We start from the raw sequence: 19,598 nt of genomic DNA, 5'->3' as shown, positions 1-19,598 counted from the left end.
CCCCCTCCTTGGAATTCCTTAAACTCAACTTGGTCCAGGCATCACTTCAAATAGAAGACTCCTCTAAGTGCCTTTCAAAAAGGTACTGTCAAGTAGGACACATAGTCACTCTCTTGACTTGGGGGAGAGAAAGTAGAGGTTGCTACTGGGGCGTAGTTGACGCAGCTGACAATGGAATTCTTTCTTTGCAGAGGTGGCTTGAATTTGGAGGCACAGCCTGGCTTGAGTTCAAGCCACGGCTGCAAAGGAACAACGAGAACATCCTTAGGGTGTGCTCTCAGTTCTATGACGTTGAGTCACCTGGCATCATTGTAATGTCAGGAGACTGGCAGGTGGGTGCCAGTCTCCAGTGGGAGGGAAGCAGCTGGTCAGATCCTGTTCCCTGTTCCCATTTAATCCTCTGATCCCAGCCACGTGCAACCTGTTTTGCAAAGAAATGCAAATATTGGAAAACACCAATAAGCCTTCAGTTTTCAAATAAAACCAACCCTTGGAAGCTGTCCATAGGTGCCAACGCCCTGGGTGCCCGAGCACCCACAAAATTCCCCGTGAAGGGGATGGGCACCCACAGATTTCAGCACCAGGGCCATGCACCAACCCTGGGCACCCACAGTCACAGTGCCAAGCTGGCACTCCTGAACCTGTCACCATTTGGAGAAGTGGGGGGAGCAAAACACTTTACAACCCGTTTTTTTGTTGAAAGGCTTCAGTGGGAGTCTGCGGGAGCTTTCTTCCATGGATTCCATGCAGAATCTTCTGCTAAAAGCAGAGAATGAAGGACTTCAGATTTCTAATTTGCATCTTCTACCTGGTGGCATGGCTTTTTCTTAGGGGGGGGCGTGACGTTTTGCTGCTGTAGGGAAAATGCCATGCCCCACCCCTGATTCGGGCCCCTTTCCTGCCCCTGCTATCAGTCCGCGCTGACACCGGCTCCCTCACTGCAACTGCCACAATGCAGTGACAGCATCACAAGTGCAGTATTAGCAGTGAAGGCAGGGGCACTGTGGGCTGCAGTGATCTGGGCAAAGGCAGTGGGGCAACAGGGCAGATACAAGGGGGAGGAGAGTCAGACCTGCCACCTGAAGCAAATTGCTTCACCCTGCCTCATGCACGCACCAGTCTTAGTTTTTCTGGCGCCACGTAAGCTATGACTCGGCTGCCTATCAAATTTACTAGGGAAAGTATTCGAGGTTAGAACAAACTTCTCCCCGTTTGATTTACTTTACTGCCCCATGTTTGCTCAGAAAGCAAACATTAAAGTACATTACCCAGATCGTAATGTGTAAATCCGGGTAGGTAATTAACAGTCTTATCTCACTCCAAATTACTGATTCCAAAACGAAAGGCAGAATACAGGTGTTTCCAGGGCGGCAGGTGTGGAACAGTGCAAGTGCAGCCGCAAAGGAAAAATTGTGAACTCCAGAGCACGCACCCAATTGTTAGAATCAGAATTGTAAAGCTGGAAGGGACCCCAAGGGTCATCTAGTCCAATCTCCTGCAATGCAGGAATGTCAGGTAAAGCACCCCTGACAGACGACCATACAACCTACTTTAAGACATACACGTCAGAAATAAACAAGAGGTCTTCCGAGCAGGTTATTTTGCAAGCAAGTCAGAACAGAAAGAAATAAGGTTTTACACAAGGACGCCGTACTCTATGAGGATGCAGAACTCTATGCACCTAATTATAACCACTTATAATTGCATCTCCTGATGTTGCATGGAATATATACTGATTCAGCAAAGGGAATCTGTGCACATAAGCAGACTTCCTTCAGGTACCAATGTACATTAGAATGCACTTTTCAACATGAGTGCTAGCATGAAGCACTGAGTGTACATCACCATCCAACTTCCTGATGGCAGATGCCTAAGAACCTTCAAGAACGGAGCACCCACAACCTCCTGAGGGAGACCGCTCCGCTGTCAAACAGCTCTTACTGTCAGAAATTTCTTCCTGATGTTTAGTTTGAATCTCCTTTCTTGTAACTTGAAGCCATTGGTTTGGATCCTACCCTCCGGAGCAGGAGAGAACAAGTTTGCTCCATCTTCCATGTGACAGCCCTTGAGATATTCAAAGATGGCCAGCCCGTATCCTCTCAGCCTCCTCTTTTCCAGGCTAAAGATACCCAGCTCCTTCAACTGTTCCTCATAGCAATCAACCACTTTTTAAAAAACCAAATGTGCAGCTATTTACTTTTGACACCCCCCCCCACCGTCTATTCTCCATCTAGACCAGGGGTAGGCAATCTAAGGCCCGGGGGCCGGATGCGGCCCAATCGCCCTCTCAATACGGCCCGCGGACAGTCCGGCAATCAGCGTGTTTTTACATGAGTAGAATGTGTCCTTTTATTTAAAATGCGTCTCTGGGTGTTTTGTGGGGCCTGCCTGGTGTTATTTACATGAGTAGAATGTGTGCTTTTACAGTGGTACCCCGGGTTACAGACGCTTCAGGTTACAGACTCTGCTAACCCAGAAATACTACCTCAGGTTAAGAAATTTGCTTTGGATGAGAACAGAAATCTCGCGGCGGCAGTGGGAGGCCCCATTAGCTAAAGTGGTACCTCATGTTAAGAACAGTTTCAGGTTATGAATGGGCCTCCAGAACGAATTAAGTTCTTAACCCGAGGTACCACTGTATTTAAAGTGCATCTCTGGGTTATTTGTGGGGCATAGGAATTTGTTCATTTCACACACATACACCCCCCCCCAAAAAAAAAAATATAGTCCGGCTCACCACATGGTCTGAGGGATGGTGGCTGAAAAAGGTTGCTGACCCCTGATCTAGACAACCCAGAGCTATTGTCAGAGTTTAAGCACACAGTCCAGCGGGGGGGGGGGGGATTATAGGCTGGGAAACAGGACGTGTGTGGTATGGGTTGTAGAGACAGGGGCTGTGGCTTAAGAATTCCAACAATCAGATAAAGGGACTGAATTGGAAGGATTTCATGTGCAGCAGGAGCAGGTGAGAACATGGCAACAAACCTTTTATTGGCCCACGATTTCCCTTTTAAACCCACCTTTATGAGGCTGTATTTTCGCCGCCGCCCCCCTCCACTCTTCCCGGTGGAGCTCTCTAACCAAAGTCCTTCTCACTTCAGCTTTCTCTCTTCATTGCACACAGTCCTCATTCACGGATTAAATTTAAGGAGCGACAACGAAAGGAATTTATTAGAAGCCCAAAAATCGAGGGTGAGAACAGGCTTGCTTTTGATAAGGCAGGGGAAATCAAAAGTTGCCGCCACCGGTGTTGAGCAAAGACGTGGTGCTTCTCTCAGAACGGATGCTTAAATAATGCCACCTTCAAACTTTCTGAAGTCTGGTTGATGAAAAAACCCATCACAGGCCATGACAGCTCAATGAAGCAGTATTCAAGCTGTATGCATTTGACAGAGGAAAGGGGCGTCAGAGAACACCCTTCCCACTCACCGGTTGAATAATAACTTAAAAAAAGGCTTCCAAACCCATCACAAATGTTTAAGGAAAAGGAACAAAAATGAGAGAAAGGGAACACACATCTTAATATGCTTCATTTAACTTATTTTATTGTCACCTTATCAGAAATAGGTCTGCAAATATAAAAATAATCTGTTTTCAAATTGGGATCAGAATGACAGCAAATATAAAATTACCTGAGTTACATGCATCAGAAATGCATTTTTTTAAAAAAAATACAGGACCATATAAATTTGTCTCTCAGTTGGTCCAGATAACTGAGACGCCTCACTTGATTTTTTAAATATTTTTTTTTAAGAACCACTCCCATACTACTTTAAGACATACACGTCAAAATAAACAAGAGGTCTTCCGAGCAGGTTATTTTGCAAGCAAGTCAGAACAGAAAGAAATAAAGTTTTACACAAGGACACCGTACAGCAGAACTCTATGCACCTAATTATAACCACTTATAATTGCATCTCCTGATGTTGCATGGAATATATACTGATTCAGCATAGGGAATCTGTGCACATAAGCAGACTTCCTTCAGGTACCAATGTACATTAGAATGCACTTTTCAACATGAATGCTAGGATGAAGCACTGAGTGTACAGTACATCACCATCCAACTTCCTGATGGCAGATAACATAATCACGAATAAATAGCACCTTCTTTATAGGCTGGCAGAGTCAACGACAACACGTCACATTGCAACACTTTGTTTTAGCTCTGGCTTATTTATCCTTAATTCAATGTGCCAGGGCGGGGGAATCTTAACAGACTGCACTAAATGCTTAGCCACTGGGATTTTGCCTCTCTTTAACCACTTAGAAAATTGGTCTGTAGCTGGTGAAATTCCTACAGATGATGCAAAAGGTACTCCCTCATGAACTGATTGCATTTCTGGAGAAAATTATACCGGTAGGTCTTTTTAAATCCCATTGATTTCAGTGGAAAGAGATTTAAGCTTTTCCTATTGGAACCAAGCAACTTCCAAGTGATGGATTGAGGTTGGACTTTGTACAAGGTGGTGAAGCAACACTTTATTTTCTCTCTAAATAAATTATGTCTTCGGTCTGCTATTATTAAAACATTGCCCAAGTCTAATAGGTAGCAATATCGTTTTCATTTCCTTCTGTAAAGGTAAAGGTAAAGGTAAAGGGACCCCTGACCATTAGGTCCACTCGTGACCGACTCTGGAGTTGTGGCGCTTATCTCGCTTTATTGGCCGAGGGAGCCAGCGTACAGCTTCCAGGTCATGTGGCCAGCGTGACTAAGCCGCTTCTGGCGAACCAGAGCAGCGCACGGAAACGCAGTTTACCTTCCCACCACCTATTTATCTACTTGCACTTTGACGTGCTTTCGAACGGCTAGGTAGGCAGGAGCAGGGACCGAGCAACGGGAGCTCACCCCATCGTGGGGATTTAAACCGCCGACCTTCTGATCGGCAAGCCCTAGGTTCTGTGGTTTAGACCACAGCGCCACCCACGTCCCTTCTGTACAAACCACAAAAAATATCATTCAAAACTGTTAATCTTCTGATAAGGACAGGGGTCAGCAAACTTTTTCAGCAGGGGGCCGGTCCACTGTCCCTCAGACCTTGTGGGGGGCCAGACTATATTTAATTTTAGACAGGAGTGTAAAGTAGAATTCAGCAACCAGAGAAAAAGCCCATGCTTCTGAGTCTGGTCACATTTACAATTACTAGCTATCAAGCTTATTGAGAAGGGAAAAGTAAACACACATCTTCAGTTTCTGCTAAAACTGGCAGAAAAGAAGTATTTTGTTATTATGGGGAGTCTGTTGGTCAAGTGGTGGCAATTCTTCACTCGGCCTCTGGCTCCCTGCCTTTAAAAACAAATATACATTCATAGTTTTTTCTCTTCTCAGCCCCACAGAACAATTCCCCTAAAAATCCACATTCTCCATTTGCAGATAGGCAAAGTTCATCATGAATATAAATTGGGAACTTCCCTGACTTGCATAGCACCTGTCAATCACGGTATTTTGAGTTTTGCAGATTAATCATTGCACAATACAGGCTCATGATACTAAAATAAAAATATAAAAAGTTCTGATGAAGTCACAGATCAAGTCAAATTTTCCCCTCTTATGAGAACATGGGGAAAATTACACAAATGCCTGTAAACAAACACAAAACTCCCAACTCAGGCGCCGAAGACATTTTAAATCGTTTCTTCCTGTTTTGGCTCTCTTCATTTTTCTCTCTGGGCACAACTAGTTATTTTTAGTGAAAGAAATACTTTATACTCTAAAGGGCTGGCTGTTTGTTTGTCCTGACACCCACACCTTTTTGTGTGCTTGTGCGTGTGTCTGTGCAATTCTTGCCTGCTGGGATTTCTCTGAGGGTTCACAGAGAAAGTCTTATTGCTATTAAAACCATCTTTAGGAGTGCGATTCAAGTTTTAACACCTTGGAAAAAAGTTGCCAAAACAGATTTGTCTGTGTGTGTAATAATCACAGCAGCTCAGACACGAATCCATGAAAACACAAACAAAGCTACCAAGTCAGATAGCTGGTTAATCTACCGGTAATTCATTATTGTCAACATATACTGTCAATCAGTAATATTGTCAATATATATTGTCAATATATATTGTCAATATATTGTCAATATATATTGTCAATATATTGTCAACATATACTGTCAATCAATAATATTGTCAACATATATTGTCAATATATATTGTCAATATATATTGTCAATATATATTGTCAATATATACTGTCGATCACTGCCTTCCTGCTCCTTTCTAAAACTGGAGATATATCATGGATTGAACCTGAGATGTTCTGTATGTACTGCATGTGTTCAGTCACTGAGCTATGTGCTCATCTCTCCATACCTGCAGGGCACAGCTGGGCTCCGCCAACGAACTAAATATGAAGGCAGACATGATACTTGACTTGTAAACCAGCAGATCTACTTTGAAAGCACCCTTCCTTTCAGTACGCCATGTACCTTGTGCTCTCAAGGTCTTTGCGGTAGGAAGAAACAGCTCCACAAATTTGCAGAAGAAGGCACGCTGTGGTGCAATACACTTCTCCCATTTCAGAGCATTAATATATATATATAATGGATGAACATAGAAACATGAATTTGGCACTTAATATTTTTAAATTCAAAACATAGCCCTCCAAAAACTTGGGAATGGGGGGCTGGGGAAGGCTGATGGCTCAGCCAGTGTTTGATTCACAGGTATCGGAAAGTTGAAAAGCCAGGTGAGATTTCTGTATTATGATGTCTGTCTTCACCATAAGAGTGTGCCTGAACACACACATACCACGCCAGCATATTGTAGAAGATCGGTAGTAGTGGATAAGCTGGTCCCCACCCCATAAACTGGCCCACTGTTGTTGAATTTCTCTCCAAGGAATCTCTCACAAGCTTCAAAGGGATTCGAATTCCCAGCAACACAAGATGAAAACAAATGCTATCGAGCCTGGATAGCTGTTGGTTAGACTGTGGTGCTGATAACACCAAAGTTGCAGGTTCGATCCCCATATAGGACAGCTGCATATTCCTGCATTGCAGGGGGGTTGTAGGCTCCCCATTCCAGGTTGAGGTAAGCCTTAAGTACAGTGGAGGCCACCAATCCAAAAGAGCTATCATGGCGGGAAAGGATGGTTACAGAAACAAATATTTAAGTCCTCAGCACAGTGTGCTTGGTCTGTGCAGCATCTATGGATTCAGCTACGGAAGACCACGATGGGATGGATTTAGGTGAACATTGGTTCTGAAGCAGCACTGGGTCTATCAGCACCCAATGATGTGATTTAATTTAGCTGCACTTATAAGACCATCTTTGAAAACCCATGTCAAGGTAAAATAAAAAAAATTCCTTCCAGTAGCACCTTAAAGACCAACTAAGTTAGTTCTTGGTATGAGCTTTTGTGTGCATGCACACTTCTTCAGATACACAGGTGAGGTTGATGGACTTCCATTTCATGCAGCTCAATGTGGTGCCTTCCATGGTTCCAGTTACAGATAGGTAGCCGTGTTGGTCTGCCATAGTCAAAATAAAAAAATTCCTTCCAGTAGCACCTTAAAGACCAACTAAGTTAGTTCTTGGTATGAGCTTTCGTGTGCATGCACACTTCTTCAGATACACTGAAACAGAAGTTGCCAGATCCTTCTATATAGTGAGAAGGTGGGGAGGGGTATTACTCAGAAGGGTGGTGGGAATGGGAGATTGGCAGATAGCTGAGATGAGATTCCCACCACCCTTCTGAGTAATACCCCTCCCCACCTTCTCACTATATAGAACTTCTGTTTCAGTGTATCTGAAGAAGTGTGCATGCACACGAAAGCTCATACCAAGAACTAACTTAGTTGGTCTTTAAGGTGCTACTGGAAGGGATTTTTTTATTTTGACTATGGCAGACCAACACGGCTACCTATCTGTAACTGGAACCATGTCAAGGTAAGTTCACATATTTCAATGTCCTGAATCTGCAATTACCATTTGGTAATAGGTAAGATAGTATCACTGGTCTTCTGTTATGCAATCATTTACCTGCGGTGCATACATGGTGAGATTACATTCTGACATTACCGGGGAATTTAGTCACGATGGTTATGCTCATGGAACCATCAATCAGCGATCGACCATCGTGGGGCACGGTGAAATGGAAAAGCTTAAAAATATGGGCAGAGCCTGGAGCTGGCAAGTCACCATCCCAAACTGGCTGGCCATGCTCAAAATCAGGCATCATCATGCCACAAATCCACTTGTGAGAAGTCACCACCTCAAAAACACCCTGCAAAGTCACTGTTGAGCTACATGTTTGGCAAAATTATTTGGCAGAGTCTTGGGGCTATTAGTTTTGCAATTCAGGTGTGTGTGTCTAGATAGAGGAATTGCATTTATGGGTAACTATAATTAAACAATGATACAGTAATACATCAGCAAGAACTAAAGTGCTAGCTTTCAAAGTGCTGGGGGAAATACATACAGAATCATTAAAATGCTGTTCTCCTATCTAGACCCAACATCCTTTCCGACTCTCCATGAGGCAAGCAACCCAAACTTACAAATTTGCCTTTAGACAAAACTCCAAGGATTTCCCTTTTTTTGGTGTAGACACCTGTACAAGAACCTGCCACCCCAGACCCTTAACCCGTCACATACTCCCCTTAATTACACCAAGAAGAAACCCCAGCTAACCCCACACGGGGTCAACTCTCAAACCAGTTGGCTAGATTCTGGATGGTCTTGGGTTGCTTGCCCCCAGCCCTGACTGCGTCGCAAACCCTGCAGCCGTGTTCCACCCAGAAGAACATCGTCTGCACGTCGTACTGCTTCCTCCAGGCAAAATACCTCCGGTACTGGCTCTTGTTTTTATCCAGGAATTTCAGGTAAAGGGCCAGCTGCCTGGGACTGGCAAAGTCGTCGATATGGATGAAAGAATCGGGGGGAATGAAACGCTCATAGTTGGACCTCGCGGGGCCAAGCACGACGGGCACTGCCCAGGATGTGAAGGCGTTCCTCCAGAGCTTCTCAGTGATGTAGTCTGGATGCTGGGAGTTCTCAAAGGCCAAGTAGAACTTGTACTCAGAGACTGTCTTGACCACATTGTTGTCCTTCAGCTTTAGGCGGTGGGCACCGTAGACGTCGATGGGGAGGTGGTCCTTCAGCTGGCGGTAATAGCGTACGCGGGCCTGCTCTTCCTTCCAGTTGCTGATGACCCAGGCCACCAGCTTGGTCTTCCTGGGCATGGAGAGGTGAGGGGCAGGTGTCTGGCTGGGGCGGAGATACCCGTAGGGCACGAAGATGTCCGAGTCCACCTTGTAGGACATGGTCCAGTTGAAGATGCCCGCCAGGTCCCGGAGGCGTCGGGTATGCGAGGGTGACTCCAAGTTCATCCACACCCAGAGCTGCCCAGGGGGCCTAACCCAGGGCAGGTTCTTGAGGCCATTGCTCATGAGGTCCCAGTGGTGGAAGACGACAGCCTGCGCCTCCAGCTGGCGCCCCCGGTCGGTGATGAGGTTGCAATCGCGGATGCCGAAGCGGCGCTCGCAGCCGTCCAAGGGCTGGCTGTGCCCGAAGGGCACCCACCACATGAGGACGGTCGTCGCCCCCGTCGCTGCCCATCGCTCGTCGCCCCCGTCGCTGCCGCGGCCCCACACGGGCGGCAGATCCCGCAGGCTGCTGGCGGCGTACAAGACCAGCACGGTGCAGCAGCACAGCCCGGCCGCCAGCAGACGCCGCTTAAGCCCCGGCGCCCCAGGGCAGGAGAAGCCCTGGCACAGCCAGGGCGCAAGGCGCGGAAGCCGGCCTCGCAGCCGACACAACAAGCCCGGCTCCGGAGGCTCCATCGCGGGCCGCCGCCGACCGAGGGGATGAAGAAAGCGCCGAGGGCGCATCGTGGTCCTTGGGCGGCCTTTGCCACCGCCTCCTGCCCGGCCCCGCCTGCCAGGGCGCCGAGTGGCGCATCCCGATGGGTCCCGGGTTGCAGGCCCGCCTTCCCCAGAGGGGGCCGCGGCTCTCCGGCCTCCTCCAAGCCCTGCTTCGAAGCGGAAGGGTGGCCGCTCCAAGGATCCGAACTCCTTGGAGAGCCGCCGGACAGGACCCGGTGGCTCCTCGTCCCTTTGTCTGTCTGTTTGTCTATGCCGATTTCCTTGGGGCGGGCAGAGATTCAGCCGCGACAGCTTTCCCCTCCGCCATCACCGCGGGCGAAGGGATGGCAGAGCTGGACCTGTTGGATTTCTGCCTGCTGTAAGAGGTGGAAGGGGGTGTGAGCCCGCGCAATCGGGTGGCTTCTGCTGTGGCGTTGCTCTCCGCCTGCTCGGAGATGCAGTGATTTAGTTGGGAGCTGGAACGGCTTTGGCTGGAGTTGGAACGGCGAGGGAGGGAAATGCCCAAAGCTTTAACAGCGCACTCCTAAGCAGAGCGTAAGTTAGCCTCTGGTCAGTGGCGTAGCGTGGGGGGTGCAGGGGGGGCCAGCCGCACCGGGCGCAACACCTGGGGGTTAGGGTTAGGGGGCGCAAATCCACGGGTTAGGGGCGCAAATTACTTGCCTTGCCCCGGGTGCTGACAACCCACGCTACGCCACTGAGTTAACCTGCTGCGGTGTTGCAACCCGAAGCACGGAGAGGTGCGACGCATGTTGTGAACACGATGCAAGAACGAAATGCATGCTGCACATGCGAAACGGGTAAAAGGCGGATCCAGCTGATTTTAAACGGATCCTCATGAATTCATATGATTGTTTTCATTCAAATTAAATAAAACTGCCATGATACTGTAGACCATGTCTTAGTCTGTAGGCTGCATCAAAAAAATCACGCTCCCACTGTTTCGTGGGGCCGCGCAATGGCGCAAAACATGGTTAAAAAACACGGATCCTCATGGATCCTCATGATTTTTGCACTAGATCAGCACGAAGTCACCATCAGATCAAACATCATGGCCATGGGCACAGCATGCACCACAAAAATCACGGATCCACAGCTTCCTGGCGACACAGTGGCCCTAAAACGTAGTTTTGAAGCATAGATCCTCATGGATCCTCACACTTTTTGCATTGGACCAACGCTAACTCACTGTCAAATCACACATCATAGCCAGGGGCACAGCCTGCACCACAAAAAACTCGGATCCACGACTTCCTGGTAATAAAGGTAAAGGTAAAGGTAAAGGTACCCCTGACCATTAGGACCAGTCATGAGAAACTCTGGGGTTGTGGTGTTCAAACTTAGATTCACAAAATGTTTAGGGGTATGCGTCCCCCCCAGAAAAAAGCACTGCTTGTTGGGCAAGGACAGTATTCGCCTTCACTTTGTCCGGGCAAATTGGACTGAACTGAGGAGACAGGCTAACTTTTCAAAGAAAAACGAGAAATTCCTTGCTAGAGAGAAAGGAGGGGGGATGGGACTTGTTGTGCCCCTTCCTTTGCCTTCTCCCACCAACCCTGTGATCACTGTGTTTGTGTTTGTGTGTGTGTGTGTGTGTGTGCGCGCACACACACACACACACACACACTCAACCTCAATAAAGCCAGGCAGTCCCCAGTCAAAAAAGTGCTGACTGGCCACCTGTCTCAGTGGGTGTTTGGAGCTCACAGGATTACTCACACTAAGCAGACCAAACTGCTATATCAGGAAAAATAAAGGAACAAACCCTCTTGCACCCAGCAAGCTGGAACATTAGGGCTATGTGTTCTGGCTTGCTGCAAGTCAGCAACTCACAGAAGATGAACATCATTGACCATGATCTGAAAACACGCAACATTGACATTGCTGCTCTACAGCCTGAACAAGAACGGACAAAGGCTACCTGAACTGTGCTCATACCACAGCCTCAGTGTCATGAACATGGTGTGCTCTACCAAGGCAACACACTCAGTGTCCTGGAGACATCTTAGATCTCATCTTAGATCTGGCGCCAGTTGGACTGGATTGACACCAGCGATTGCACTGAACTGTGTTAATGCCACACGGAGCTACCACAGCACTGTCTATGACACGGTCACATCCTGAAGGCGGGCAAAGAGGACATCTAAGGTTCTGCACTTTGGCAGGAAGAACCAGCTGCATCAATATAAGATGAGGGACACTGGTTTGCTGGTAGGGAAAAGGATCTAGGGATCTTAGGGGACCACAAGCTTAACATGGTCAACCCGAGAGTGATGCGGCAGCAGCAAAAAATGCTAATGCTATTTCAGGCCTCAACAACAAAAGTGTCCAATGGAAGACAATAGGTAGAGGTAAAGGTAAAGGGACCCCTGACCATTAGGTCCAGTCGTGACCGATTCTGGGCTTGCGGCGCTCATCTCGCTTTATTGGCCAAGGGAGCCGGCGTACAGCTTCTGGGTCATGTGGCCAGCATGACTAATCCACTTCTGGAGAACCAGAGCAGCACACGGAAACGCCATTTACGTTCCCGCCAGAGCGCTACCTATTTATCTACTTGCACTTTGACGTGCTTTCAAACTGCTAGGTTGGCAGGAGCAGGGACCGAACTGCTGAATACACTTTTTGCATTAGGCCACCCCTAACTCACTGTCAAATCACACATCATGTCCAGGGACACAGCCTGCACCACAAAAAACTCGGATCCACGGCTCCCTGGAAACTCCATGGCCCAAAAACATGGTTCTGAAGCACGGATCCCCATGGATCCTCATGCTTTTTGTCTCTACTTTCCAGGAAGAGTCCTGGATTTACAGAAGCCATTCTGGTTTCTGATTTGATCCCGGAAAGTCCTGCTTTTCCTTAGGACACCCCTATTTCCATCGGAGAAATGTTAGAGGGCGTGGTATGATGTTCCTGAGAAAAATGTTGTGAGGGCATGGAGTCATGCGATCCTGGAGCCAAGAAGATCAAGTAACTACGCAACCTTTAGAAGGCAGCTGAAGGCAGCCCTGTATAGGGAAGTGCGTAATGTTTTATTATGTTTTTATGTATGTTGGAAGCCTCCCAGAGTGGCTCCGGCAGCCTTAGTCAGATGGGTGGGGTATAAATAAAATTATAATTATCATTATCTTATATCATTAATATTATAATATTATTATCAAATATTATTATTGTTATAAGAACTTTAAGGTCGTACGTATATAAAATAAATGTTCATAGATGTACCAAGCACACACACACACAAACACAAACACAAACCACATGTCTGAAGCACGCAGAAAAAGTCCTGAAGCCATTTTGTCCCTCCCAAATTTACCTGTTCCGAACAGCACCTTGAAATGATGGTTAATGATAAAAGCTTGATGTTGTTGGAGTTTGCTAAGGCCAATGCTAGCTTGGAAGATTTGATTTCTGCCCTTACAGAATTTAGGCTTGCATGTGGAAACTTGCAAAGCCAAAAGGGATATATTCTCTGGTAATTCTGATCTAGAATCTGGTGAGGATTCTAGAGTTGCTTCTGTAGTGCTAGGATGGGGAATCTGTGGCCCTCTGGATCTAGATCTTGTTCTACTCCCAATTCATCATGCTTCATGGAAAGTGATTCACAAATGAAATGAATTAATAAAGAATAGCACCCACCCCAGACTATTGGCTCTGCTGGCTGGGGCTGACAGGGGTTTATAGTCTTAACATCTGGATGCTGCAGGTTCCCTGTCTGGACTGGGTGATCTGTATCTCTCCAGATATTACTGCACCAAAACCCCCAGCAGCTTCTTTTGGACTGACTTGCTTGGTTGCCTTAAGAGAATGGTCTTTTGTCAGTTGATTTTGAGTGATTGATTCCATATCTGTGTAAAGAAGGTTCCTATGGCTGACATGCCCTTGAAATGAAGGACTTCATTAGCTTTCAGATGATCTCTTCTAGTACTTTGCAATGGCCAAGGAGTTGAGCACCGTGGCCGGCAAGCAAGCCAAGAGCTGCAGAGCAGCTGCAGCAACATAGAGGAGGGAGCAGAAGAAGTTGGAAAGCAGGAGGAAAACGGGCATGAAACCAAACGGTTCAAGACCAGTGGGGAGGAGGTGGAGGACTGGGTGAAGAGGTTCCCCAAAAGGAAGGTTGTGCTGCTGATGGCATATTCAGGGAAAGGCTATCATGGGATGCACATAATAGGAAGAATATGTGGTTCTGGTCCACAGCATCTTAAAAAGTAGAGACATCACCTTGCCAACAAAGGTCCGTATAGTTAAAGCCATGGTTTTCCCAGTAGTGATGTATGGAAGTGAGAGCTGGATCATCAAGAAGGCTGGTCACCGAAGAATTGATGCTTTTGAATTCTGGTGCTGGAGGAGACTCTTGAGAGTCCCATGGACTGCAAGAAGATCAAACCTCTCCATTCTTAAAGAAATCAGCCCTGAGTGCTCACTGGAAGGACAGATCCTGAAGCTGAGGCTCCACTACTTTGGCCACCTCATGAGAAGAGAAGATTCCTGGAAAAGACCCTGATGTTGGGAAAGATGGAGGGCACAAGGAGAAGGGGACGACAGAGGACGAGATGGTTGGACAGTGTTCTCGAAGCTACCAGCATGAGTTTGGCCAAACTGCGGGAGGCAGTGGAAGACAGGAGTGCCTGGCGTGCTCTGGTCCATGGGGTCACGAAGAGTCGGACACGACTAAACGACTAAACAACAACAACGTGGTCCTGGTCTAATGATAGGTGAAAACAGTGAACAGACCCTCCGTAGTTCTACACTTGAGGGCTTCAGCAGCAAAATGGATTTCAAAAATGTGTATTTTCAGCTGTGTTGCAGGTGTTTCTAAATTGATTGTGGACATTCCCTCCCACTTTTGGTGAGCCAGGGTGGCTCAGCAACGCAACTGGTTGTCTCCAGTGGAGGCGAGCTCCTCTTTCTCCTTCACGAAGCTGCCATCCCTCCAGGCGATGAGAGTCTGAGTCTAACCCTGGCAGGCATGTCCAAAGTCTGTTTTGCGGGCCTAATCTGGCCTGTCGGTTGGTTGAATCCACCCCCTGTGGCAATTTATTACGTGGGGTTAAATCCTAAAAAAACCTCAGCTTCAACCCTGAAAAAAACTCCACAACTTCAATCCTAAAAAAAAAGGTCAACAACTTTGGTTTTTGCTTGATCGGCCCTCACAGCCCTTCACCCTTCACTTCATCAAATCTGGCCCTCTTTGAAAAATGTTGGGGGGGGGGCACCAGCGGCGTAGCGTGAGTTGTCAGCACCCGGGGCAATGCAAGTAATTTGCGCCCCCTAACCCGGGGCAACGCAAGTAATTTGCGCCCCCCTAACCCCTAACCTGCGAGTTGCCACTGGCGCTGCTGCCCAAACAACGCCACTTGCCCGGAGGAGGAGGGGGGCAGAGAGGCTAGGAAAATGCAATGGCCCAGCAGCTGCAGCAGCACCGGCGGAGGTGGGGCTGTGAGGAGGGGCTGCCTGGCGCGTCCTCCGCGGCGAGCGCTGAGAGCCGCTGCCTGCCGGGCGCCTTCAGCCCGGACGCGTGCACAGTTCGTCGGTTCCGCGAGACATGCGGCTCCGCTACAGCCTGCGCCCGAGGCTCTTCGGCGACTCCGGAGGCAGCGAGCACGCCCCCCCAGATGTTGCACCCGGTGCGGCCGGCACCCCTGGCACCCCCACGCTACGCCACTGGGGGGCACTAGGGGGCGCATTGGAAGATGGCTGACAATAACATCTCTCCGACCCACACGAGGTCATTTGGAGGCTACGATGGGGGTAATTAGCCTCCTTAACCCCCCCCCAGGATTGTGGGGGGGACAGCCCTTGCCTGCTGTGCCCTATACCACCCCCGAATTTGTGGGGGTGGGGGCACTAGGCACAAAGCCCTCCTGTGGGATTTCGGCACTCCTGAACGCCGTCCCTGATTCGCGCCACTAGATGCAGAACTTCAAAGGAAACAATTTGGATGAAAGGAATGCACATGTTTCAAGAAAGAAGGGGGAGTAAAGACTGCTCCTCATGAGTCAGAAATGTCGTTTTAAGGACTTAAGCTGTGGATTTAAGGCTGTGTGGAGATAAACTTTCGAATCAAAGCACGTTTTAAGAAGAGCGTGGAATGTGTAAGAGCTTGGGAATGACGCAGTTAAAAATGCCGTCGCCATATTGGGAAGTTCTGTCGGAGGTCTTAAGTATGGGAGGAGAAAGAGAGAAATAGAGCTGTTTATATATTGTGGGTTAAACTCCTCAGTGGGACTTAAGAGCGACAGTTTTATGAGACTATGATGGAAAGAGTGATGTTATCTATGAAGGAGACGATATATGGAAACCATCTCGATTTGAAGATTGGAAGAACGGAAAATTCACACAGGACTATTATTACTATTGGTGTTTATCGGCTTAAGGAGACTATCAGAAGAGATCATAAAGAAAAAAGAGAAAATATATGAACAAGATGTGATGTGGAAACAGCAAGATAAGATGGGATAGAACTATGAACTTTGTTTGGACAGATTTGGACTGATTGGGACATTAACACAGCAGCAAGAAGATGATCAGAATCTCCCTTCGGATCTTGAAATATGGGTCCCCCCCCCCAACAAAATTTAAAATTCGGCTTTGTAATTCGGAATTTATGTGATATGATTTAATTTGATGTGATTGGCCAGTTAATAAAAATTATTTAAAAAAAGAAAAGAAAAATGTTTGGGATTCTCTGAAAGGCTCTCAGCTTCGCCTCAATCCATGAACGTGGCTCGTTTCCCTCCCATTCTGAGTCCTGCAGCAGACAACTCTGATAGGTTCAAGGGTCTCCCTCTGAGTTGTTTCTTTTTCCTGTCGCCAGATCTAGCCTCACCAATGCCTCTCTGGAGAAGAGCGTTAAAAGCAAGGAGATCCATTCTGTAGTCTGCGTGATGGGAAGGTAAGCTGGATTCCAGGGTAGGAAGAGGAATCTGACCTGGAAAGGATCAGGGGAAGATTGGGTCAGGGAGGACCAGGAAGGGAAGGAGTCAGGAAGGAAGGAAACCCTATTCCCATGGGGTCGAGAGCTTCAAAGCAGACCAGCCTCCCTCAGAAAGCAAGGCTCCCAGGGATCAATCTGCATCCTTGTGGGCAGTGCTTTTTTCTAAAAATATGTGGAGGGGTACTCTCCTTTTCCTACTCATATTGAAATATGAGCCCCCTCAATGAGGCCAAACTTAGATTCACAAAATGTTTAGGGGTATGCGTCCCCCCAGAAAAAAAGCACTGCTTGTTGGGCAAGGACAGTATTCACCTTTACTTTGTCCGGGCAAATTGGACTGAACTGAGGAGACAGGCTAACTTTTCAAAGAAAAGAAAGTTGCTAGAGAGAAAGGGGGGGGGGAATGGGACTTGTTGTGCCCCTTCCTTTGCCTTCTCCCACCAACCTTGTGATCACTGTGTTTGTGTGCGCACACACACACACACACACACACAAACACAAACAATCACTCACACTAAGCAGACCACAATGCTATATCAGGAAAAATAAAGGAACAAACCCTCTTGCACCCTGCAAGCTGGAAGATTAGGACCATGTGTTCTGGCTTGCTGCAAGTCAGCAACTCACAGAAGATGAACATCATTGACCATGATCTGAAAACACGCAACATTGACATTGCTGCTCTACAGGGGACAAGACTTGCTTCGAATGGCAGCCTCAGAGAGAACTACACCCTTTGTGGCAAGGAGGGCATCCTGAAGATTCACGGTATAAGATTTTTGCAGCGAGGGACTCCCTTCTGTCTGTGATAGAACTGCCAGCTGAGGGCTCAGAATGCTTGCCTTCTCTCCATCTCTCATCTACCTCCATTCTGGTTAACATATTGGGTACACTCTGTGTGTGCTCTGATATGCAGATCAAGAACAAGTTCTGCAAGGAACTAGACCAGCATGTCAGCAGCCTTCTCGGTAGTGGCGCCTGCACTGTGGAACACCTTCCCAGCAGATGTCAAAGAAATAAGCAACTCTCTCACTTTTAGGTTTTTTTTTTTGTAAAGTTTTTTATTAAGTTTTAACAATGCACAGTATAAAAGAAAAAAATACAAGGATAAAGACAAGAAAAATATAAAAACACAAAATACATACTACAAAATACAACAATACAAACATTAAGCACAAAAATACATACATTAAAAACTAATAATAAAAAGAAAAAGCACATATAGGAAAAACACAAAAATTCCCTTTCTTAATTTTATATCTTAAATTCACATATTTTCCTGACTTCCTCGCGTCCCCCGTTCTTGTATCCCTTTTCAAAATTGGTTCAGCAAATTCATAGCCCATTAATTTACCTATTGTTGGTTTAATCTTAAATTTTATCTTGTTGCTAGAACCTCAACATTCAGAAATTTTACAATGTTTCTGCAAATAGATTTTAAATTTCCCCCAGTCTTCTTCCACTTGCTCTTCTCCCTGGTCTCGAATTCTGCCAGTCATCTCCGCCATCTCCATGTAGTCAATTAGTTGCATCTGCCAGTCTTCCACGGTGGGTAGATCTTCTGTCTTCCAATGTTTTGCTATAAGAATTCTTGCTGCTGCTGTAGCGTACATATAGAAAGTTCTATCCTTCTTTAACACCGATTGGTCGACTATGCCCAGGAGGAAGGCCTCTGGTTTCTTCAGGAAGGTATATTTAAATACCCTTTTCAGTTCATTATATATCATTTCCCAGAAAGACTTAATCCTTGGGCACGTCCACCAAAGGTGAAAGAAAGTACCTTCAATTTCTTTACACTTCCAACATTTATTATCGGGCAAATGATATATCTTTGCAAGCTTGACTGGGGTCATGTACCACCTATACATCATTTTCATAATATTCTCTCTTAAGGCATTACATGCTGTAAATTTAATCCCGGTGGTCCACAACTTCTCCCAGTCAGCGAACATAATGTTATGGCCTATGTCTTGTGCCCATTTTATCATTGCCGATTTTACTGTTTCTTCCTCAGTATTCCATTTCAACAGCAGATTATACATTCTCGAAAGTGTCTTTACATTGGGTTCTAACAATTCTGTTTCTAACTTTGATTTTTCTACCTGGAAACCAATTTTTTTGTCCGAATTATATACCTCTCTTATTTGAAAATTATGTAGCCAGTCTTGCACCTTCTCCTTAAGCTTGTCATAACTCTGCAATTTCAGTTTGTCACCTTCCTGTTCTAGAATTTCCCAGTATTTTGGCCATTTAGCCTCCATATTCAATTTTTTCAAAGCTTTCGCTTCCATAGGTGATAACCACCTTGGTGTTTTACTCTCTAGAAAATATTTATCAACTCTCTCACTTTTAGAAGACATCTGAAGGCAGCCCTGTTTGAAGTTTTATTCTGTTTTTAGTGTTCTGCTGGGAGCTGCCCAGAGTGGCACATTAGGACCATGTGTTCTGGCTTGCTGCAAGTCAGCAACTCACAGAAGATGAACATCATTGACCATGAGCTGAAAACACGCAACATTGACATTGCTGCTCTACAGGGGACAAGACTTGCTTCGAATGGCAGCCTCAGAGAGAACTATACGCTTTGTGGCAAGGAGGGCATCCTGAAGATTCACGGTATAAGATTTTTGCAGCGAGGGACTCCCTTCTGTCTGTGATAGAACTGCCAGCTGAGGGCTCAGAATGCTTGCCTTCTCTCCATCTCTCATCTACCTCCATTCTGGTTAACATATTGGGTACACTCTGTGTGTGCTCTGATATGCAGATCAAGAACAAGTTCTGCAAGGAACTAGACCAGCATGTCAGCAGCCTTCTCGGTAGTGGCGCCTGCACTGTGGAACACCTTC

General features: G+C 46.8%; 1 protein-coding gene and 1 long non-coding RNA gene across 2 annotated transcripts; both read right to left on the bottom strand.

Moving 5' to 3' along the window:
• Positions 1 to 3,519: 3,519 nt before the first annotated feature.
• On the bottom strand, positions 3,520 to 6,058 carry LOC309530674. The gene is made up of 2 exons (XR_014218835.1): positions 5,274 to 6,058; positions 3,520 to 3,982 (listed from the first exon to the last, which is right to left on the bottom strand). It is a non-coding gene; the product is annotated as an uncharacterized lncRNA (long non-coding RNA).
• Positions 6,059 to 7,886: 1,828 nt separating this feature from the next.
• On the bottom strand, positions 7,887 to 10,272 carry FUT4 (fucosyltransferase 4). Its single transcript, XM_082221124.1, has one exon. It carries the CDS (start codon positions 9,825 to 9,827, stop codon positions 8,640 to 8,642), a length of 1,188 nt encoding a protein of 395 aa, XP_082077250.1. The 5' UTR covers positions 9,828 to 10,272; the 3' UTR covers positions 7,887 to 8,639.
• Positions 10,273 to 19,598: the final 9,326 nt, after the last annotated feature.

This window comes from Podarcis vaucheri, assembly GCF_965113315.1.
Source record: "Podarcis vaucheri genome assembly, chromosome: 4".
NCBI classification, from domain to species: Eukaryota; Metazoa; Chordata; class Lepidosauria; order Squamata; family Lacertidae; genus Podarcis; species Podarcis vaucheri.
Note: the sequence above shows the minus strand (reverse complement) of the source record. Positions and strands in the feature narration are given on the sequence as shown.

Bases quoted from the DNA above. Each gene is read 5' to 3' on its own strand.
- FUT4 (XM_082221124.1), bottom strand. From the start codon at position 9,827: ATGCGCCCTCGGCGCTTTCTTCATCCCCTCGGTCGGCGGCGGCCCGCG.